Source organism: Brassica napus, chromosome A10 (assembly GCF_020379485.1).
Source record: "Brassica napus cultivar Da-Ae chromosome A10, Da-Ae, whole genome shotgun sequence".
In the NCBI taxonomy this organism is placed as follows: domain Eukaryota; kingdom Viridiplantae; phylum Streptophyta; class Magnoliopsida; order Brassicales; family Brassicaceae; genus Brassica; species Brassica napus.
The window spans coordinates 18,513,546-18,533,761 of NC_063443.1; the positions used below are offsets into that span (position 1 = coordinate 18,513,546).

General features: G+C 39.5%; 7 protein-coding genes across 8 annotated transcripts; 3 read left to right on the forward strand and 4 right to left on the reverse strand.

Moving 5' to 3' along the window:
- The first annotated feature begins 460 nt into the window (after window positions 1-460).
- Window positions 461-1,616, forward strand: LOC106419168. The gene has a single exon (XM_048742606.1). The coding sequence runs from the start codon at window positions 718-720 to the stop codon at window positions 1,405-1,407; it is 690 nt and encodes a 229-aa protein (XP_048598563.1). The 5' UTR covers window positions 461-717; the 3' UTR covers window positions 1,408-1,616.
- Window positions 1,617-1,844: 228 nt separating this feature from the next.
- On the forward strand, window positions 1,845-5,449 carry LOC106419005. Of its 2 annotated transcripts, XM_048742605.1 has the most exons (8): window positions 1,845-2,500; window positions 3,110-3,288; window positions 3,401-3,473; window positions 3,561-4,436; window positions 4,513-4,575; window positions 4,660-4,871; window positions 4,960-5,075; window positions 5,160-5,449. In XM_048742605.1, the coding sequence occupies exons 2-8, from the start codon at window positions 3,229-3,231 to the stop codon at window positions 5,269-5,271; spliced, it is 1,512 nt and encodes a 503-aa protein (XP_048598562.1). In that variant the 5' UTR covers window positions 1,845-2,500; window positions 3,110-3,228; the 3' UTR covers window positions 5,272-5,449. The 2 variants fall into 2 exon arrangements, with proteins under 2 accessions (XP_048598562.1, XP_013715202.2); XM_013859748.3 differs by having other exon boundaries at window positions 1,845-3,288.
- Window positions 5,450-5,561: 112 nt separating this feature from the next.
- LOC106419006 (U-box domain-containing protein 62) lies at window positions 5,562-7,598 on the reverse strand. Its single transcript, XM_013859749.3, has 8 exons — window positions 7,083-7,598; window positions 6,810-7,011; window positions 6,603-6,684; window positions 6,464-6,521; window positions 6,308-6,396; window positions 6,131-6,226; window positions 5,979-6,049; window positions 5,562-5,887 (listed from the first exon to the last, which is right to left on the reverse strand). Exons 1-8 carry the CDS (start codon window positions 7,435-7,437, stop codon window positions 5,761-5,763), a joined length of 1,080 nt encoding a protein of 359 aa, XP_013715203.2. The 5' UTR covers window positions 7,438-7,598; the 3' UTR covers window positions 5,562-5,760.
- Window positions 7,599-7,984: 386 nt separating this feature from the next.
- Window positions 7,985-8,538, reverse strand: LOC106419209. Its single transcript, XM_013859969.3, has one exon. It carries the CDS (start codon window positions 8,511-8,513, stop codon window positions 8,109-8,111), a length of 405 nt encoding a protein of 134 aa, XP_013715423.1. The 5' UTR covers window positions 8,514-8,538; the 3' UTR covers window positions 7,985-8,108.
- A 378-nt stretch (window positions 8,539-8,916) lies between these two features.
- LOC106419085 (probable helicase MAGATAMA 3) lies at window positions 8,917-13,637 on the reverse strand. The gene is made up of 20 exons (XM_013859845.3): window positions 13,576-13,637; window positions 13,311-13,472; window positions 13,079-13,223; window positions 12,854-12,987; window positions 12,542-12,763; window positions 12,133-12,324; window positions 12,020-12,055; window positions 11,675-11,760; window positions 11,519-11,563; window positions 11,336-11,447; window positions 11,153-11,258; window positions 10,994-11,091; window positions 10,817-10,918; window positions 10,632-10,724; window positions 10,489-10,542; window positions 10,257-10,315; window positions 10,084-10,168; window positions 9,646-10,017; window positions 9,437-9,559; window positions 8,917-9,354 (listed from the first exon to the last, which is right to left on the reverse strand). Exons 2-20 carry the CDS (start codon window positions 13,419-13,421, stop codon window positions 9,064-9,066), a joined length of 2,466 nt encoding a protein of 821 aa, XP_013715299.2. The 5' UTR covers window positions 13,422-13,472; window positions 13,576-13,637; the 3' UTR covers window positions 8,917-9,063.
- A 153-nt stretch (window positions 13,638-13,790) lies between these two features.
- LOC106419401 (uncharacterized aarF domain-containing protein kinase At5g05200, chloroplastic-like) lies at window positions 13,791-16,668 on the forward strand. The gene is made up of 11 exons (XM_013860181.3): window positions 13,791-13,979; window positions 14,048-14,168; window positions 14,259-14,401; window positions 14,484-14,597; window positions 14,704-14,892; window positions 14,967-15,122; window positions 15,216-15,481; window positions 15,579-15,676; window positions 15,763-15,941; window positions 16,122-16,226; window positions 16,302-16,668. The coding sequence occupies exons 1-11, from the start codon at window positions 13,926-13,928 to the stop codon at window positions 16,482-16,484; spliced, it is 1,608 nt and encodes a 535-aa protein (XP_013715635.2). The 5' UTR covers window positions 13,791-13,925; the 3' UTR covers window positions 16,485-16,668.
- BNAA10G25190D (protein ENHANCED DISEASE RESISTANCE 4) lies at window positions 16,526-19,410 on the reverse strand. The gene is made up of 2 exons (XM_013860180.3): window positions 18,448-19,410; window positions 16,526-18,315 (listed from the first exon to the last, which is right to left on the reverse strand). Exons 1-2 carry the CDS (start codon window positions 18,566-18,568, stop codon window positions 16,709-16,711), a joined length of 1,728 nt encoding a protein of 575 aa, XP_013715634.2. The 5' UTR covers window positions 18,569-19,410; the 3' UTR covers window positions 16,526-16,708.
- Window positions 19,411-20,216: the final 806 nt, after the last annotated feature.

Consider the following 20,216-nt stretch of genomic DNA (forward strand, 5'->3'; position numbering starts at 1 on the left):
TTGTTTGTTTATCCAGCTCAGATGGCTTAAAAATAAAAGTATTGTTGATTCCAACGTGGATATGATTAGCTGACATGGCAAACATGTGTGAAGCATGACATCCACGTAGTTAAGCAGACGACTGCTGCGTGTTACTCTGAGACCGCCACGCACCCAAACTACATTCCCACGTGCCTATAGATTTCTACGTCTCGTGGGTCGTGGCCACCGTTCGATCGAGTCTCTGTGGGGCGTTTTATTACAATCCTACGGCTTAAATCAAACGAAATACTCCGATAGTGATCTGTCTGAAATTTAAAAAAAACGCCGTTATTTCATTAAAGGTCTTTAATCATTGACATCGTTCCACTGTCTTAATGAGACAATCCACTACGGACTTCCTATCGTGCAACCGTGATTTTCTTCTTTATAATACTCCCATGCAATGATTAACAACCAGTAAAACAAATACTTAAATCACAGTGCACCTGGACACAACCACAGCAGATTACACCTCGTCAGCATGTTATAATGAACCTTGGCGTTATTTAAGTCATCTTCTTACGTTACAATTCATTCATCCCACCGCTGGATTTTTTCTTCGCCTCGAAACACTCATTGTTAATCTATCTTCTTTTCACAATATTTAATAAGTCGAATCCGGCGAATTGTAGTCTTAGGTTTTGTAATTAATATAATTTTATTGGACGTGAAATCTTATCTCATCGCCGAAGAAAGATGGCCTATGCAAAAATAGGTTACGGTGGTACTTATCTAGTGCACCGTGGCATATTGGAGTCCGATAACAATGCGAGATCGCTTCCATCTTCGTTTCCGATCAATCGCGATGGTAATCGCCGTATCAACGTCGTAACGATCTCGGCGTCTATGGCGGAGGCGGTATCGGAGATAGAGAAACAGAGAGGAGGAAGAAGAAGCGGAGGGAGAGATCGTAGAGAGGTGGAGGTGACGCGTGAGAAGCTGGACAGGTGGATGAAGGAATCTGTGACGGAGATCGTGAAGAATTTAAGTGAAGCGCCTTTGTTGGTCCATCTGTACGCCGGAGATGAGGAGAAGGGGACGGTGGTGGTGATGAAAGCGGAGGAGTGGGCGGCGGTGAAGGGGAGATGGAAGAGAGGAGAGGCGGAGATGCCGGATGGAATGATATTCGTGGAGCAGTTAGGAGCGGGGGATGAGGAAAACTGCGGTTGTGGCTTTGAAGGTGACGATGGGACGCGTGCATGGGGATTGGTGGTGCAGGGGAAAGGAGTGGAGTGTGGGCCGGTTTGTTATTTGCTAAAGACTACACGGGTTGGGTCAGGGTCAGGTCTGAGCATGCAGTGTACCCATTTCTGCTTAGCTAAGGTTTCGAGTTTTAGGGAGACGGCTGAGTCTCAGCTTAGAAATTGTTGGCTCGTTGGAAATTAACAATGAAGCCTCTTCGGTTTCATCGTGTGAATAATTGAAACTTAGAGCATCCGCAATGGTGGACTCCTTCTTGGATCCTTATCATTATTATATTAATTTTTTTTTGTTTTTTTTGTTTGAATAGTTAAGGACTTTAGTCAAAATAATATGTCCAATGGTGATTTCTAATTAGGAGTTCTTAGAAATAAAAAAAATAATTTTTTTTTAAATTGAAATTGAAATTTTATTAATTGCATGATTAAAAATAAATATACCAGAAAATAGAAGTTTAAAAATGTATAAGTTTAAAAACTATAAGTTTTTCAATTTCAATTTTTTCTAAAAAATATAAATTATAAGCTAAAAATTTTCTATTAGTTTTTCTTATCTTATGTATAAGTTTATCTTCTTAAAACTATAGGTTTCATTTAATATAAGTGTGATAGAGTTTAAAAATGTCTATGTTTGATACAAGTTTAAAAATGTTTACAAGTCAAATGTTTACAAGTCATAGCCACCACGTATACAAGGATTTGATCCTTAAATTCTTTATGTAAGGATCAATCCTTGTATTATGTTATTCAAATAATAGTTTTTTAATCTGATAAACATTGGATGTGGAGCTAAGGATCCTTAACGGACTCCCATTGCAGATGGTCTTAATCTAGTGTGCAATGTGTCTCAAATTATTCATGCCTCTGTTCAACAAAGTCTTAGTGGCATGTTCAACGATATAGTAAAATAGTTTTATGTTGTTCAGAAAAAAGTTAAATAGTTTATAGCTTTATTTATATATATTTGACATTTTTTTTGAGATTATAATTAAGCTCTAAATTTAGTGATATATCTAAAAATTTATATCTATAAACCATAATTTATATATTACTTTTAAATTTATTTATAGATTCAGACCATGTTTAACCGGTCCATTTTGCTTACAATTTATATATTACTGTGTCGTTGTTATGTTTTATGTTACCATGATACCACCCATATGTACATCTTGGTTTTTCTATTTGAACTTATATGTACATCTTGTTGTCACAAGATTGTTAAGTTCATGGGGAATCACATCAATCCAGATCTGGTCATACAATACAAAAAATAAGAAAAGGTAACACAATAACTTTTGTTTGATTACCCAAAAAAATAATTTTTTTTGTTTGATTACCATAGTTTGTCTTGGCCATTAAACCCAAAGTTAATTTGGAGATAGACTTAAGGAAGGTGATTTTTAATAAGATAAAATATCCTTTGACCAATGTAAAGGATAAGATATACTATGGTCTATGGTAAGTAAATACCATAGAATATAGTGTATCATACTTACATATGAGTTAATTAATCACAAATATGTTGCTAATGATATGGATTATAAATTATATCATTGATATATATATATATATATATATATTTAATTCCTGATTTAGTGAATAATTTTTTATATGTTGGTATCTGCAACAGATTAGACAACTGATTCTTTGCTAACTTCCATATAATTTTTTTGACACATGTAATAAGTAATTAAATCCCAAATCTGATTAAATTTTTTAAATATCAGATTCTTAATCACACTATTCCCAAAAATACAAAAGATTCAATTTTAAAAGGGCCCAAACCAAGATTCCCTCCAAATCATGAAAGAGCCTACTGGTTTTGAATTTGAATACCTTAAGACCCAAAAGGAAAAATAAATACATTTTGTGTGTTCGTTCTTTGTCAGAGAGATTATTATAAACTACGCACACATCGCGCGCTCTTCTTCTTCTCCCTCTCCTCCTCTCTCTCCCCACTCCAATTCGTAGGGTTCCGATCTCCATCAGATCTTAAACCCACTCCCCCATGGGTGAAAACGACAGTGTTTGTGGTGGGTTTTCGCTAATTACCAGATCCGACTTAAAGGTTTGTTCTTTGGTTCCTTTTCTTTGTTTCTGGGGTTCTCTTCGGACCGATCTTCTCTGTTTGTCTTTGTAATGTTTCGATCTATTTAATTGTTTTACGGTTTGGGTTTTAGATGGGAGGCAATGAATTGGATGAGAAACAGAAGCTGAGTCATTTTGGACCCGTTGACACATTTAGAAATTCAGGTAATTTTACTGTTACATTTGGTAAGGTTTCTAATTGAAAATGTATACACTTGAATTGTTACAATGTGACATTCATCTATGCTACAGGTAACACTGGTCATGCTCCTAAAGACACTGAACAGTCTCAAGTTTGCAAACTTTCTCAGAGTTTTGTTAAAGAAGGAGCGAGTAGTGAGGTGTTTGGTCAACAGGTCAAGCCTTCTTCGGATAAGAGAATTGATGTTGGATGCGTGGCACAGAAAAGAAGCGGGTTATCATCGGTTTCAAGCTGCTTGAATGATGATTTATCTACGGTTTGCTCCTCCAGGAGAAGCGATAAGCCTGGTTCAACGGATGCTTACTCAGAGTGTGGGAGTTCTAGTGTCCCTGTTGAGGCAAATGATCCGATGAAGCTGTGGAAAGCGATGAAGGAAAACGGGTTTCTTTCTAACCCGCACGGTGCGACGTCAAGCAGCTGTGTCGTCTCATCTTCTCATGGAGGGATACCTGCTCCGAGGAAACGTGGTCGCAAAAGCAAGACTAATAATGATGCTGCGATGGTGATGAAGAAGAGGAAGATTGAGATTGCAAGGAAGGAGGAAGTTGACAACAGGTTTGCTAGGCTAGCTGCTCCTAGTGGACTGCTCAATGAACTCAACCCTGGGATTATAAACCACGTTAGGAACAAGAAGCAAGTGCTTTCCATCATCCAAAGCATTGTCAAGTCTGATAAAGACTCTGGAAGAAACTATCATCACCACTCGATGAGGCTTAACAATACTACAGCTGCGGATGATGTGAACACTGGTGGTGCCTCTAGATCTGATTTTAGCCAAGGATTCAAGTATGGCATGCCAGAAGATAACTACTACGATGAGAAATGCGCAGATGGTGAAGAAAATAGTAAGTTCTCGGAGAATGCGAGTTCCTTGTCTACCGAGGACGCAGCGAGTTTGAACCGTGATAGTGTTCTCACTGTCAAAGGTATGTTCTCAGTCAAGTGTGGATGGTTTTATACTATCATAGGTGGCTTAGATAGATCTTAATCTTTGATTTGCAGCGGCTACAGTGGCGTCTCAGTGGTTGGAACTGCTTCATCAGGACATCAAATGCCGTGTTTCCGGTAAGAACTCGTTTAAGATCATTGATGCAACTAAAACTATGATACTTGTTGTTCTTGAAAATTTATCTTTGTTTCTTTTTTCAGCTCTTCGCCGAAGCAAGAAGAGGGTTCGAGCAGTTGTGACGACAGAGCTACCTTTCTTAATAAGCAAAGAGTTCCCAGCTGATCAGGAGAATGATCCAAGTGTACTCTTCAATGGAGCTTCGAGGGCGTCAACGGTGGATAACCACAAGAACAGATGGATGGCGCTGTTTAAACAACTCGAGCAAACGCTATCAGAAGAAGAGAAACAATTGGTAAAGAAGCTGAGATAATAGCTTAACCACACATTTATCCTCTTTTGTGTTAGTGTCTGATTTTGAGTTTGGGAACTTGAAAATTCAGGAGAGCTGGTTAAATAAAGTGAGAGAGCTGCAATCGCACTGCGACCAAGGTCTGCAACACTTGAGCTTGAGTTCTGGTCAGAACTTCTTACAGTTAGGAATGCCACTGTACTCTAGGTATGACCATTTCAGTACTTGCTTATCTCATTACTCTGCTACACTACTTGTTCCCCAGTTCAGACTGTTTGAACTGTGTTGCAGAGCTGCGGATGCACTGATCTCAGATAAGGATTTAGCCGTTAGAGCAGCCGCAGCCTCCATATATTCGACCTGCAATTTTCTTGCATCAGAGGAGAACATAGCCTGTACCTGAACTCCTTTCAACTTCTGACCAGTTTCTGATTCAAGTTTATTTTAGTTGACAACCTTTCTTAGTTGCTTGTGTAAGCTTTCGTAGCAGAGTTATTCTTTCCATGTGCATCTGTAACACTAGGAGCATTGCTCACACCACCCTTGTCTTTTCTTCTTTTATAGATTTATTTTCTCTGCAATTTTGTTCTACAGTAAGAAGAGCCCTAGTAATTGTGTTGATTAGTATGTACTGAATCATGATCTGAATATCTTTTCAGCAATTTTTTCTGTTTGGATATTAAAAACAAAATGGAGAGCAAAATAACTATGTATTATATCATATGATTCAGATATGTTCAGCCTGGCTCTTCCCCAAAACCTATTTTCTTCAAACATATGAGATGGAGCAATTTACAATATGTGACTGTGATCTATGATCTGTAGATAGGTTTCTGGTCCTTACATAGAGAACGTACTATCAGAAAGTAGTCTCTTCACAAGGAAGGTCTGTTTAGAGCCAGTTGGAGACCAGCTTGCTTGGTGTTGCCTTGGTTGATGGATCATCTTCTGTGGCTTTGGCTAATGAACGATACTGAAGCTTAACACTCTCTGCATTGTCTAGTGTTTTCACCACATACCTGCAAACCAATGACACAACCAAGTTACAGAAACATTTATGCAAAAACCTATATAAGTTTAGAAGAAAGTTTGCAGCAAAAGAGACTATACCAGCCGTTCAAGCATTGAGTAGTCACAACAGCTTCCCTTCCTACAAAACGAGGTGGTGTCCTCTTGTTTCCCTGCTTTGATGTTTGACTACAACGGTTAAAGAAAATACATTTGCTAGAGAAAGATACAGGAAGAAGAAAGACAGGATTGACCTTTATTATAACTCGATCTGCCACAGCAAAAGGGAAATGATTGGTTCTGTTCCTTGACCGACTTGTATAAGCCGTGTCACCAAATGATCGTCTCTCCTGCGTTTATGGAAATACAAATCTCTTGTGATTAAAACGTGAGACAGGTCAATATGATTCAGTGAGTAGTATTGAGTTTACTTGATCAAATCCTTCTCGTTTTCGCTTAGATGAATGGTTCGACTGTGACTTCTCTTCTCGGCAGAATGCTTGTACTGCAACTCGCAGAGCTGCGTAAATAGAAAATAAATTCTCCGAGACATTCAAATCGCATGAAACATGAATAATTTGACTCACTGAGATTTGGGGTTATGGAGTCTTCTGAGACTGGCTGCGAACAAGTGCAGCAAGCTTTCTAAGAGAACACAACAAAAAAAAACAGATTCCATGAGTATATAGCAGAGAGTAAAAGAAAGAAAGGCATAAGACTCTGTACCATTTGTTTAACTTGTTCTATTCCACCAGCTCCAAAAGTATGTCCGCAAGGCAAAATCATAGCATCAGACATCAAAGCCCCTCTGCAAAGAGACAAACCAAAAAGGCTATAGATTAATGGTGAGGTACCACTAAAAGCAGTTTGTCTAAAGACTACTACTACACTCACAACAAACTAATTTACTTTTTAACTTCAAAAGAACATTACGTTAACGGATCAGACAAGATGGTCCTCAAAGACTCGATCGAATTGCTCAAAGAAGAAGAGGAAGCGTCTCTTCTGCCGCTAACGTCACACCCATTCTCCGCAGCGACTGATGACGATTCCTCATGCCTAGAAACAAAACTCGCTTCCATAGCCTTAAACTGCTGCGAGTAGTAAGCTGCGTTGTCTTGCTCAATCCCCACCACTGCAAAGGCATTTACAATTATCTCAAAGGTAGAAACTTTTCGAACTAAAAAAAAGAAATTTTTCTCTTACCAGCTCCTCCATCTTCACCAACGTCTTTGTTCATACCATCGCCTTCGTTTCCGTCCACGTCATCATCCTCTTCGTCTTCTTCTTCCACCTCCTCCCCGTCTGATCCACCACTGTCGTTAGGGTTTCCGCTCTCCGAGTAGAAACTCTGACGGAACTCGAGATGAGGGTGAGGGTTCGCAGACGCGGCGGCGGCGGCGGCTGCCGCCGCGAAGTAACGGTGTTGGTCGCCGATAAAGGCGGCGAATTCGCGGGTTTTAGGGTCCTGTTCGCCGACCCGGAAACGTAACGGGTCGGCATCTTGGACGGTCATCGGCGGCGCGGAGAAGGACGCCGGAGAGAGACCTTTTCCCGACATGGAATCAAATGATCTGAAACCCTAAAATCAAAACCCTAAATAACTGAGCAGGTAAAGAAGGATCAGTTTATACGATTTGGTTCCAGTGATACAAAGAAGGAATCTTTGAGGAGACAATTAAGTTTTTTTCAGAGGGATCAAGTGAAAAGACTCAAAGAAGAGGAAGAAGAAGCTGAAGTGGGACGCCAAAACGGCGTCGTATATTCGAACGGTGACGTTTCAACCGCTAGTGACGTGGGGTCCATAGCGGACAAAATAATAAAGCGTGCGGAGCTTCTTGGGCGGCTTTGATTTCGTACGGACACAGATGGAAGTCAACGTATGTTGTGTTTCCTGTCCGAAAATTATTTATTGTATTGCCCACATATAATTCGGGCCTTAGCCCATGGGCCAGGTCCAATTATATCTATAACGTAGTGGGCTTAGTTAGACACATAAAAAGTTGCTCATATATTCGTGGGTGTTACGGTTCAGACCGGTTGCGGTTTATGGGTTTTGCAGGTTTTACTGTCTGGACCGCAAGAAATTAAGTATTTCTGATTGAATATTCTGAACAAAATGTTCATCATTAAGTTTTTTTCTTGAACTATTGTTCATTATTAAGTCCGTGTTACAATAAAGAATCAAAACACTAGTGACATTTTAACACAAATTAAACAACAAATTTTGTTTTACTCTGGAGAGTGATCATCTCTCTGTTCTTTGATGTTCTTGAATATTTTAGAACTCTTGTCAAAGATCTTTGCTCTCCTGTTGTAATCTTTAGGGTCTCTCCCATCATCACCCCCCATGATAGCTTCCTTCTCAAGGCATTCCAGAAGCTCCCACATTCCTCTGTTTGCTTCTCCGCCACATATACTTCTTCTCTGAGTCAGGTCTTCCTCTTCCTCCGGTGTAATTGGCTCCACTGCCGCTGCATAACCCGAGCCTGAAGCCACGCACCTAGCAGCAGCAAAGGGCTTCTGCTTCCTGGCGTTAAGGTGTGGGATTGCCTTGACCGGAGCTAGGATTTGATGAGTTGTAGGAGATAGGCTTGTTGTGATGATCGTCATGCAGGATTGAGACATAGCTTCCATTGTTTTTCTTAAGTTGAAAGCTTGAGGTCTGGTCTCTTGGTGGTTTATATAAGGTACAAACGTGACGCAATAACACACGTCATTCGTTACACGTGTGGGAGCGGCGATGAGTAATAGAGTTTTCGAGATTCTCCACGCTTGTTCTTATGGCACGTATGTCCAGATTCTTTCGCCGACCTCCTTTGACCATCTTTTCAGACATTATCCAAGTAATTTTTTTTTGTTCAAAACTCAGACACGACTGTGTGATCATATCTCAATTATTTAACTCGCACCTCAAGATCATCTTCTGGAACTGAATATGAACTGGCTAAACCGAAATAAACCGGATAAAGCTCAAGTTAATACTCAATTCTCTGATCTTTCAGCTTGAATGCATCTGCTAAAATATATAAGAAACTAATAAAACAAATATAATCTCAAATTTAGAGATGTTTATAAAATAAGAATATTCTCTATGTCCATATATAAACTTTTCTTAGTAATGGATGGATACATATTAGATTAGATTAATTAATAAAAGCCTAATTGATCAAAATCACTAAAGGGTTTAGTCTTCTTCAGCCAAGGCTGCATCATCTTCATCACCACCACCATCTCCAAAGTCGTTATCATAATTTCCAACGTAGTTTGCTGCAAGTGGAGGAGCTTCATCTTCAAACCCTAGTGCATCAGGAATCTCCATATCTTTCTCCCACACTTTCATCGTCTCCAGATTCTCCTCGCTGAAGAAATCATTCATTGGCCTCGATACCTTGAAGAATCGGTTTCTCTTCTCAGCACTTTCTACAAGGTTTTTCCAGAGTGGATCACTCTTTAATGTTGCAGCTGAACCAACAACCTGATTGCAATAGAGAATGGATCAGTGAGAGATAAAGAATAAAAAAACATATTCTATGAACTTTTATGTTTCAAGTCTTTACCAAAACAGAAGATTTAGCTCGAGTAATCCCCACGTTCATCCTATGAGAGTTAGATAGAAACCCAATTTCTCCTTTATCGTTAGCTCTAACACATGAAAATATTGCAACATCCTTCTCCCTTCCCTTTAATAAAAAGACAAATGGAACAATCTTGAGTTTAAGAATCATGGTTTAGAGCACAAAAAAGAGTAAAAGAATAATCATATGACCTGGAACCCATCGACAGTGTTGATATCAACCAGTTTGTCCGACTCTGAACCAAACATCTCCTTGAACCGATCTTTGAGAGTTTTCACTTGGTAGTTATAAGGCGATATAATAGCTATCTGCGAGCTTGACTTGAGCTCTGGGTACATTGTAACAAGTCTGTGGTACATGAGAAGAACAAACTCCACCTCGTCCAGATTAACCCGGGAGCCAGTAGCTCCTGGATGTTGTGACTCTCTCCCTTCGTGTATATCAAAAAAGCAAAACGGACCAAAGCAACGGTATTTATGCCAGTCACGAGTCGTCTGTGCTTCAATGTCAGCTCCATCTTCCAGTGCCTCTCCATAGAATTCCTTTGATGGAAAGCTCCTTATCTAATAATTTTCAGACAAAAGTCAGATATTCAGTTAGAATCTATGTTGGAGGGGATGGTTAGATACCTCTGGATGCATTCGGTATTGGGTTTTCAACATGTTCACTGGATAGCCAGCCTTTTGAAGTCTCTCGAACATGCTTGTACCGTAGCTTCATTGACCAAAAGGAAAGGCATAATCAAGTCAATATATAAACAGATAAAGTTTGGACGGTGATGAACTGGTTTTAAAGTACTTACCCACAATCTTGAGCAACAGTTGAAATTACAGTAGCGGGGAGTTGTTTTGGATCACCAACCTGATAAATGTAACTCAATGGTTATCCAAGTTACTTAAGTTATCATATAAATAATCAACTCATAAACTAATGGTGTTTGCAACTAGCCGGTCACATGTACAGCTTCAAGATACAACTTTTTTTTTTTAATTTTTCAAGTTTGAAACGTGAAGGGTAATGTTATGGACTGTTACCAGAAATACTTGTTTGCACTTAGTGGCCAAGGGGATAAGAGTTGCCGGCTCAACCTGCACAAGAGCACACGAGAGTACATTTCATAAGTCCGAAGAGATATAAGCATTAGCATCTTTCGCATTTGATTAGTACAGGGGCTTACAGCTTGTGCAGCTTCATCTATGATAACGACGTCGAAACCACGGTTTGATTTAGCCAGAAGTGGTGACCCACTGAAGCTAAGAGTAGCAAACACCTGAAAGTGCAAGAATAAACACAAGTGAATATTCAGAAAAAAAAAAAGTTACATGAGAATACGAGGAGGGAGGGTTAATTAATTCTCCATACAATTGCAGCCTCGTCCAAAATTGAAGTCCGGATGCTATCTACATCACTTCCTGTGTTTCCTTGTTTTTGTTTATCAATCGCTGAGCCACGCTTTTGTGCCACCTGCAAAAGAATATTCCTCAGAATCTAACTCAGGAGAAAGGCAATGAAAGTGTAAAAGCTTATCTAGATACATACGAGGTGATCCAGCGATACTGACATGACGGAGTGATGTGCCCTGACACCAATCCGTACGATTTTGGGTGTGTACGTCTGTGCGTTTTCGTCACGAAGACCTGAAACCATAACACATAAGACCAACACCAACTTTTCAAATAATGAAACAAAAACACATACCCGTAGTGAGAAGACGCAGAACAATCTCATCAAGTGCAGAGTTTGATGGAGCGCAGACAAGTACACGTTTCCTATACTTCCGGTTAGAATCAACCACCTCCGGTTTCTGAACATCAAAAGAGAACAATATAAGCGCACGGTTATATTACAAATGTGTATTCAAAATAAAATCTTCTCACTCACCATATCATTTCCTGAGGTCGGGAAAAAACCATCATCACCATCTTCAGGCATGATAGCATCTCGTGGGTTGACATTCAACATCCAAGGAGAAGCTTGTGCCCAGTGATTGTCTCTGCAGACAAATAGGATTACTGAGATAAGTTCACCAAGAGAGATGAATGTTTAAGAGGAAAAAAAACATACTTCTCCTCAATGGTCATCTGAAATCGACGCTTTAGTCCACGCTCCCTGTTATGAAAAACACCAAAATGAGATGCATGGTTATAATATATGGAACCGACATCAGAACTACAAAAGTTTATGCGAACATCAGGAGGATAGCATGTGAACAAATCGTACTTAGATTGAACTCGTGCTGGAGTGGCATGCATAATGGCACCAAGAATGCTGAGAATTGTTTGAGTTTTCCCAGTTCCTGGAGGACCCTAAACAAAGATCGAGTCATTAGTATTCGAATCAGACAATGTATACTAGTTCAATTCATCTGCTTGTCAATAAAATTTGAAATGCAACTCTGCTATATCCATGTTGACTTCTACTCATCTACATTCCTTTTAAAAACAATCTTGGGAGTCAAAGAGAAAGACACTGAGTGCTGAACAATTCTAACTTGATAGCTCAGTAAACAAGTATGGGATCTTAGCATGAAAAGGTTAAAGTAACAGGATGAATGAAGAAGCCAACCTGTATCAAGACAAAGGATCTTCTTGATAGACCAACCTGAAAAAACATTGAAGACAAAGAACATAAAATTTGTGTTTAGGGGAAGGAAAATAAATTACAAGGCAAGGACTTACATCAATTGCCTCCTTTTGAGATTTATTAAGATTCTCGGTAAAGAATTCATGAAGAGGTGCAGATATTTTCCAGGCGTCATCTCCAGAACCACAAGACTTCTCTGTTGCAGTGAAGATCAAATCCTTGAAAGGAAGCGAACTGATTGATCGTAGTGCTATATATTCCCGAATAATGGTTGACAAACTACATAACTGCAATATAAAATATAAATCAATACCATGAAAGACGCTATATAAAAAGAACAGCCGTAAGAGTTTCAGATTCTAACTAGTCTTACAGGAGTAAAATAAAGAAAAAACGAGAGCCAAGCTAGCACACAGCACAACAGGAACCTAAACATAATTGAGGTGTATAATTCAATTCATGTTGTTAACTAGACAAAGTTCTTGATGTGTCATAGCAACTGACCTTTAAACTGAACACCCTTTTGTCTAAAAGGCTTGCGGATGATGTAATAAGAGAACGCATATTTGAGAGAGATTGTATAAATGGCTCTGTTCTAGAGTATTTAGTATTTTTGGTAATCTGCACTACTTCTTCAGCTAGATACATCCGAAGACGAAGAAGATTATTTTGACGGTTTTCCACTACAGCAAACCCATAAGATGAAGGAAACGAACTCCCTTTAACCTGAAAAAAAAGTTAACATCACAACATTTACAATGGCTTTTATACAAGAAATTAAAACAAGGAGGAGGAGCATCAGAGTAGTAAATGTACCTCTTCAATAGATAGCAATAAAAGATCATTTGGAGCAAGATACTCTTCTTCCTCGTGTTCGTAAGTGACTAGCAGAATGTGAAACCCATCTGCCTCGCTGCACTCCATTACCAATCTCATCTTACACACCGATGCTAAAAGAAAAACGACAGAAAACTCAATTCCACAACCAAACCCACTACACAATGGATGGACAAAAGTTACAGTAAGAAGAAGGATCAAAACCTTCTTCAGCATCTTGATTCTGCAAGATTTGAGCTTTGACTTCCTCAAAGAGCAAAGGCTCATAGGTCTCAAAGTAATCATCAGCATCTTTATAAGTACTCTTAACAACACTCAACTTCCCTTTAGAATCCTTCCTGTTTTTTCTCTGTTGATTACATAGAAAAGGTTCCAATTAGATAACATATAAAAAGAGAAACACAACACAAGAAAAGTGGGAGAGTTGCTTATCCACCTCATTCTCTTTTGCAAGCTGTTTATAGTCCCAACCCAATATTATCTTATGGAAACGAGTAACAGATGATGCTTCTTCTTCTTCTTGAAGCTTCCCTTCGTCAATGGCCATTACTCACTAATCTCTCTCTTTCTCTAGCTCAAATTTAAGTTCTGAACGATTCTGAATCAAAGAACCCAATTTTTTTAGAACAAGAAGCACAAACCCAGATGGAAAGACGACGACTTTATGGAAGAAAGCGAAGAAAACAGAAGGAGAGACTCACCCGTAGCGACGACGGCGACACAGAGAGGTTTAGAGTTTTTTTCTTTTTTTTGATCAAAGAGAGGTTTAAGGTTTAAATAGTTTATTTATTTCTAAATTTGGTAAGGGTATTTATGTAAATGATGTGTGTCAACGGTTCGGTTTAAAAGGATTGAAATATAAACCGGAGATCGAATTGAACCGGAAACTTGTACTTCTTATTAAACGTCTCCACGTGGAGTGTTCCTCTTCACTCTCTCCTCCCTCTTCTATTAGCTGTGGCAAACGGTGTCGTTTGAGCTGTTGTTCATTGGAAAGCTTTGATCGGAGCTGTTCGTCTCTACTGCCTCGATCTCCGGCGACTAGCTAGCGATGGCGGTCTCAGCTTTCCGTGTGACGCAGTTACCACTTCTCCACCAATCTCAGGTAGAGCTTAAAATTGTCAAACGCCATTACTATCTCTGCTGAATCTCGATTATACTTTCGTTTCGCAGGTTACTGTTGCGAGAGCAGCAAGGTCGAAGAAGATGATCGGAGGCAGAAGAAACTTGAAGGGTTTTGTTATCTCGGCTCAGTATTCACAAAGCCAAGACCTTTTCACTTCTCGCCTTCAAAGTATTTGAAATTTTACTACTTCTGTTTCTCATTGAACTCTCTACTAGTTTGAAGGCTGTGCTTTGATATCCATGTGCTTTTTGATTGCAGGTAGGATAGAGAACTTACCTAAACTAGTTGAGGATATTGTTCAGACATCGATTAACACTGGTCCACGTGGTGCGTTACGCCTTGTCCAAGGTGTTCAAGCCTTTTTAGGCGTTGGAGGAGAGTGGCTAAATGATCTCTCTAAAGTAACTCTTTTTCTTGGAACCCAAATATGTTTCAATTGCATACATTTCCTGTGATCTGAAGTTATGTTTCTTCTGGTGACAGTCTACAAGAGTGTCTGGTTCATTACCAACTGAAATGCAGCTTGGTCTACTCTCTCCTCTATATTTGAGGAAACTCTTTGAACGCATGGGAGCTACTTACATTAAGCTGGGGCAGGTAATTCATTATAGCTATGTATCCTATGATGATGTCATGTAAGCTTAGGTATCGTATTGTTCTTTCTCAATTTAATTTCCCATTTAACAATCTTTTGAATTCGTAGTTTATAGCATCTGCGCCAACTTTGTTCCCACAAGAATACGTGGACGAGTTTCAGAACTGCTTCGACAAAGCTCCTCCTGTACCGTTTGAAGAAATTCGCAAAATCTTGCAAGAGGAGCTTGGGAGGCCCATTGAAAGCGTGTACGAATATGTTGACCCTGCACCACTTGCATCAGCCTCAATAGCACAAGTGTGTTCTTCTTCTACTTCCGCTTAAATTGAACGGTTATTCATTTTGTTCATTACTCATCTCATCATGACCAGGTCCATGGTGCAAGGCTTCGAGGCTCCCAAGAGGATGTTGTGATTAAGGTCTTGAAGCCTGGAATAGAAGATTTTTTAGTGGCAGATTTGAACTTTATCTACGTTGTTGCGCGTATATTTGAGTTCCTTAGTCCTGAGTTCAGCCGTACTTCACTGGTAAACTCTCTCAATTAGCTGTAGAGAAACACCACACCACTCCTCTTCTCTTAGTTTGCTAATTTACTCTCTAACAATATATCGTATTGATAGGTTGGTATTGTCAAGGACATTCGTGAGTCAATGCTTGAAGAAGTAGATTTCAACAAGGAGGCTAAAAACATTGAATCGTTCAAGAGATATCTTGAAACCATGGGGTTGTCAGGACAAGCTACTGCTCCAAGAGTGTATAAGCACTGCAGCAGCCGGCGGGTACTTACAATGGAGAGGCTATACGGAGTTCCTCTTACTGATCTAGATTCTATAAGTGCACTTGTTTCCAGTCCGGAAAACAGCCTTATTACTGCCCTTAATGTGTGGTAAGATCTTTGAAAAATTCACAGTTGAAAAATAAGATTAGCTCCTCTTAAGTTAACAGTAGCAGTTAGTGAGATGAACTTGGCGGTAAACATGCAGGTTTGGAAGTTTACTTTCTTGTGAAAGTTTCCATGCTGATGTACATGCAGGGAACTTATGGCTCTTGCGTGATGGCCGGATTGGGTTTCTTGATTTTGGTAAAATCATACTCTCTCCAGCCTAATTGCTGCAACATTTCTTTACATGTGGCTATTTGTTTATTTGTATTCACATATATTTTCAGGCATTGTTGGTCGGATATCACCAAAAACATGGGCTGCCATGGAAGTATTTTTAGCGTCCATTGCAACTGAAGAATATGAATCCATGGCCTCAGCTTTGATTCAAATGGGTGCCACAAATATAGATGTTGATGCCAAAGCTTTTGCAAGGGACTTGGAAAAAATGTTCTCTACTATTCAGGCAAGCATATTTACTCTTTAGCAGTTTTTGGAGTAAAAAGCTTAAATTAAAGATGATCCCTCTTTAGCCAGTTACATTGTTTAGAGGAATCACTGTAGTTTAAAAAAAAAAGAAGAAAAACTATGCCAGATGCCACTAATCTTATGGTGATATCAGATAAGTGAATCTCTTTTCTTGCAGGAACTAGATACAGAGATTGTAGTAGCTACAGGTTCAGGCAGAACTGCTGTTGCTGCTAACGTGGCTGTCGATGAGAGACAGATGAATGCTCTTTTCCTTGACCTGGTAAAGCACTAACTAGACGTAGCTGTTTTAGGATTGCATTCAGATGAAAAACAAGTTTTCTTTCTTTTTGTGTAGGTGCGGGTTAGTGAATCATATGGGCTGAAGTTCCCGAGGGAGTTTGCACTTCTAATGAAGCAGCTTCTGTATTTCGATCGGTACACAAGACTATTAGCCCCAAACATGAACATGCTGCAGGATCAGCGAATCTCTGTCGTATCCAACAGGAGGAAGAACCGATACAATGACAGCTTTAACTAAGATACATACTGATAATACTTCATTCTTATGTACAAGTGGTATAGTTATAGTAGATTGATAAAGCCAACTCAATATTGTTACAAATACTACATAATTATCTACAATATCTTGTGTGTATAATTTGCACAAATGTTATGGTTTCTCTACTTTAAACAGAAGTGCATAAATAAATCTTTTAAGTATACACAGATGTGAGAAAAAGAATGATAAACCAATGGCAAAATCTACAGAGAAGGAGGACGCTGAGAGGCTTTAAACACTTGGCTTACAGTAGAGTATCCCATTAGCCGATGAAGCGGAGAGCCTCTAGCTAGAGGCACCTCCTCTTCTTGAGCAGATGAGCTCAGCTTCTCTGGTTTTCTGGAAGGAGCTTTGTCTCTGGGAGATTCTGATGTTGTATTGCTACTCCTGTTAGCGTTTATGTCACGTTTTACTGCTGGAACTAAATGAGTTCTGGACTGAAGTGAGAATCTGAGAACAGTGGTGCATCTGCCGCATCTGAGGAGATGATACTTCCTCTTGAAGATGAGAAAGTCTACAGGAAGCTGTAGGCTCTCTGAACATTTGTAACAGCTAACGAAAGGGGCCCCACCTGCTGTTGGACGGATATGACGCTTGGCCACACGTTGTTGTCTCTCTTTTAAACGACGGGCTTGTATGTCATGGTGGTGGTGGCCGGCATGTCTATAACGCTGATGATCCTCCGCATCAGAGACTATCTCGTGGCTCCATCTTCTCGGATAATACGCAGGTGGTTGTTCCATTGGTGGCCTCTGTGGACTTGCAGGGTATGAACTGTAAGAACCTGAATACCAACCGGGATGGTTTCTTCTATCATTGGTCATCTCTCCTGAGAACCTACTTCCTTGGCCTCGACCTCTTGCCCTCGTGCTGTTGTGATACATATGGTTAACAACACTCTCGTATGAAGGCCTTTGAAGCGAGTGTGCACGTGAATAGCCATCAAACTCATCTTGCGATGGATATGAAGGGCTTACGCGTGTGTTGTATGGTTCTCTCGGATAGAGAGGCAAGTTAGGCCGAAGTTGTTCTGTCACATGTCTCCTCCCTTGTCTTCCAAGGCGTCCTCCTGGTCCCTCGAGTTGCAGAGACCTGTTCTGATACCGTTCCATGTATGTGGTTGGAGTTACATTGGACGGCCTCTTCTCATAGAAAGTGGATGAGGAGGAACTACCTCTTCTTTGCTCTTTCAAATTCTCAGGGTATCTCTGCATTTGGAATTTGACTGAGCTTATTTCCTGGAGAGCTTTCCATTGTTCGTTTTCATCTAGAAGTTCTTCTCTTTCGTCAGAGGAAGACTCACTCCCATCATAGGTTGAAGGAGTCTTGTTTGCAGGAAGATCATCTGTTGACTCCCTGTGACGGTTGAAAAAGTAATCATCTTCGTTTTGCTCCTCTTCAACCGGAGAAGACGAATTACTCGTTCTTGCATCCACCACATGACCAGCATTCGAGCTTCCTGAGCTAGTCCCCTCTCCCATAGCTTCTGCTACGGGTTTTACATCAGACTTGAATCTGCTGGAGTTGTCTTCACTTTCGTTCTTGTCAGAATCACTAGGTGAGTGTTCTTGGAGTTGGTTTTCATTCCCCTCCTCTCCAATAGAGTCACCGGGCTGCTTCTCAGTAGACTCCAAGGATCCATCGCTAGCCTTCTCATCAACTTGACCTGATGAACGACCTGTGGTTGGTGGAAGAACCGTGTCCTGCTCTGAGCTGATGGACGCATTGTTGGTTTCAGGCTCACTGGCGTGAGCACCCTCTGCCTCTCCTGCACTTGGTGTAGTGTTTGGAGCAATGGTCCGTCTTTTAGCTGGAATCAAAGAAGGCAACAACCAAACAAGTTCAATAACTGAGAAGAGAGAAACCGTAAACAGACAAGTGGTCTGAGCTCAGACAATACAAGATAAACCTAAGGGAATCCAAACAGATGGAAAGCAATGACCTTGGAGGATGGCAGAACAGCCACCACACTGGTAAACAGGAACATCTTCGTCTTCCTGAAGAATCTTTAAGCACTTGGGGCATTTAACCAACCGGACTCTCTGACCAGACTTGCTCGCCATTGAATCTCAACTTGATGAGAGAGAGAGGGAGAGGGACAAGAACAAAGGTAAAAGATGGAAACTTTGTGAAATTCTTTAAACAGAAACTTGAGCGGAGACCAGAAGATAAAGGTCAACGCGGTATGATTTTTAAACTCTGATGAAGAGGAGAAAGAGAAAGAAGCATAAACTGAGTGGGTTTACGGATCCAGGTTGGAATGAAAAATGAGTGAGATAGACAAAGAAAGCAAAAGATGTCAAGAAATCATTGATGAATCAAAGAAACAGCTCTTGTAACTCGAGAGAAGGTTAAGATTGTATAGAGAGAGAGGGAGAGAATAGAAATGGTGAGGGAGAGATATATATAGAGAGAGACAGAGAGGAGAATTTCTTGTCGTGGGGGCGAAGTAGAGAAAGAAGAGAGACAAAAAAAAGAAAGCAAAATCCTTGGAGAGGTTTTTGAACTTTTGGGATGTTCTGTTTCTTTCTCTCCTTTGAGAAAAGTCTCTCCCTTTCCGTGTCTAGAAAGTTTTTTTTTTTTCTCTTCTCTAAAATGTATGGTGTAGTAATAATTCTATTATAACCAAGTCAACAGACTCGTAAAAGAAAAAAACAGCCACGACTCGTTCCTTGACAAAGCACAACCCCATTAAACAAAACCCATTTGTTGGTTCTTTATAGAAGAAAAAAAAAAACTGGCTTAGTTGTAAGTTGTTGCAAGCATCTAAGACAGAGCTTTGATTAGAAGAAGCAGAAGAGAGAAGAAGTGAAGAAGATAGCGAAAAGAGTAATAAATGGTTTTCTTCACCTAATACTACTACATGGATAAAGGGGAGAGTTAATAAATGGGATGGCATTCAGACAAAAAAAAATGCAATGGCATTGTTGCTAACGTCGGCGCCTGCTTCATTTATGTTGGAAAGAGAAGTCTATCCCTTCCCTACATGCTTCTTCCTATCATCTAGTATTACAGTGAATAATGACAAGTGATTAATGAACATAAGTTTTAAGGGGCTATTAACTCGAATTTTTTAAGGATTATTTATTTACATATAAGGTTAATGGTCGACAGACTCGGTCTTTTATCGTTTTGTGCTGTCTAGTTGCTACTTTATAGACACTCGTTTTGGCTTTGTGATTCCTAAGAAGTCAACCTTTGTTGTGGTGTCCTCCTATTTTGTGAGGTTTCAATATTTGTTTTCTCTGCGCAATCCAATGTCTATGCGGATATATTCTCAAAAAACAAATCAAATCAAAGCTCAGTACCATTCAAAAAGAAAGAAAAACTTCACAAATTGCATTTTTGTATTGACTCTAATAATTGGGACAGCTAGTATTATTACTTTTTATCGCAAATTGCTGCTATTACCTAAAACTCAAGACATGTACAATAATTATTATTTAAGAATAGTTTATTTTATATTGAAAACATGTTTTGATAATACTCCCTTCATTTTTTAATATAAATCGTTTTAAAGTTATACACATAGATTAAGAAATTCATTAGTTTTTTATATTTTCGAAACAAAAACATCATTAATTATTTACCTAACCACAATTCAACCAATAAAAAAATAAAAGATATATTATCATTGGTCAGACAACATTAATTATTAATAAATGTTGCATAGAAAACCGAAAACGATATATAATTTGGAACAAAATTTTT

Excerpts from the sequence above, each read along its gene's own strand:
- LOC106419168 (XM_048742606.1), top strand. The coding sequence starts at position 718 with ATGGCCTATGCAAAAATAGGTTACGGTGGTACTTATCTAGTGCACCGT.
- LOC106419005 (XM_013859748.3), top strand. The coding sequence starts at position 3,229 with ATGGGTGAAAACGACAGTGTTTGTGGTGGGTTTTCGCTAATTACCAGA. Across the intron at positions 4,576-4,659 it reads CATCAAATGCCGTGTTTCCG|CTCTTCGCCGAAGCAAGAAG; the intron begins GTAAGAACTCGT and ends TTCTTTTTTCAG. Across the intron at positions 4,872-4,959 it reads CAGAAGAAGAGAAACAATTG|GAGAGCTGGTTAAATAAAGT; the intron begins GTAAAGAAGCTG and ends TTGAAAATTCAG.
- LOC106419006 (XM_013859749.3), bottom strand. The coding sequence starts at position 7,437 with ATGTCGGGAAAAGGTCTCTCTCCGGCGTCCTTCTCCGCGCCGCCGATG. Across the intron at positions 6,685-6,809 it reads ATCTTGTCTGATCCGTTAAC|AGGGGCTTTGATGTCTGATG; the intron begins GTAATGTTCTTT and ends GTCTCTTTGCAG. Across the intron at positions 6,227-6,307 it reads AACGAGAAGGATTTGATCAA|GAGAGACGATCATTTGGTGA; the intron begins GTAAACTCAATA and ends CCATAAACGCAG.
- LOC106419209 (XM_013859969.3), bottom strand. The coding sequence starts at position 8,513 with ATGGAAGCTATGTCTCAATCCTGCATGACGATCATCACAACAAGCCTA.
- LOC106419085 (XM_013859845.3), bottom strand. The coding sequence starts at position 13,421 with ATGGCCATTGACGAAGGGAAGCTTCAAGAAGAAGAAGAAGCATCATCT. Across the intron at positions 12,325-12,541 it reads AAAGGGTGTTCAGTTTAAAG|TTATGTAGTTTGTCAACCAT; the intron begins GTCAGTTGCTAT and ends TTTATATTGCAG. Across the intron at positions 9,355-9,436 it reads GAGCTAAATCTTCTGTTTTG|GTTGTTGGTTCAGCTGCAAC; the intron begins GTAAAGACTTGA and ends TATTGCAATCAG.
- LOC106419401 (XM_013860181.3), top strand. The coding sequence starts at position 13,926 with ATGGCGGTCTCAGCTTTCCGTGTGACGCAGTTACCACTTCTCCACCAA. Across the intron at positions 14,402-14,483 it reads GGCTAAATGATCTCTCTAAA|TCTACAAGAGTGTCTGGTTC; the intron begins GTAACTCTTTTT and ends TTCTGGTGACAG. Across the intron at positions 15,677-15,762 it reads GATTGGGTTTCTTGATTTTG|GCATTGTTGGTCGGATATCA; the intron begins GTAAAATCATAC and ends ATATATTTTCAG.
- BNAA10G25190D (XM_013860180.3), bottom strand. The coding sequence starts at position 18,568 with ATGGCGAGCAAGTCTGGTCAGAGAGTCCGGTTGGTTAAATGCCCCAAG. Across the intron at positions 18,316-18,447 it reads CTGTTCTGCCATCCTCCAAG|CTAAAAGACGGACCATTGCT; the intron begins GTCATTGCTTTC and ends CTTTGATTCCAG.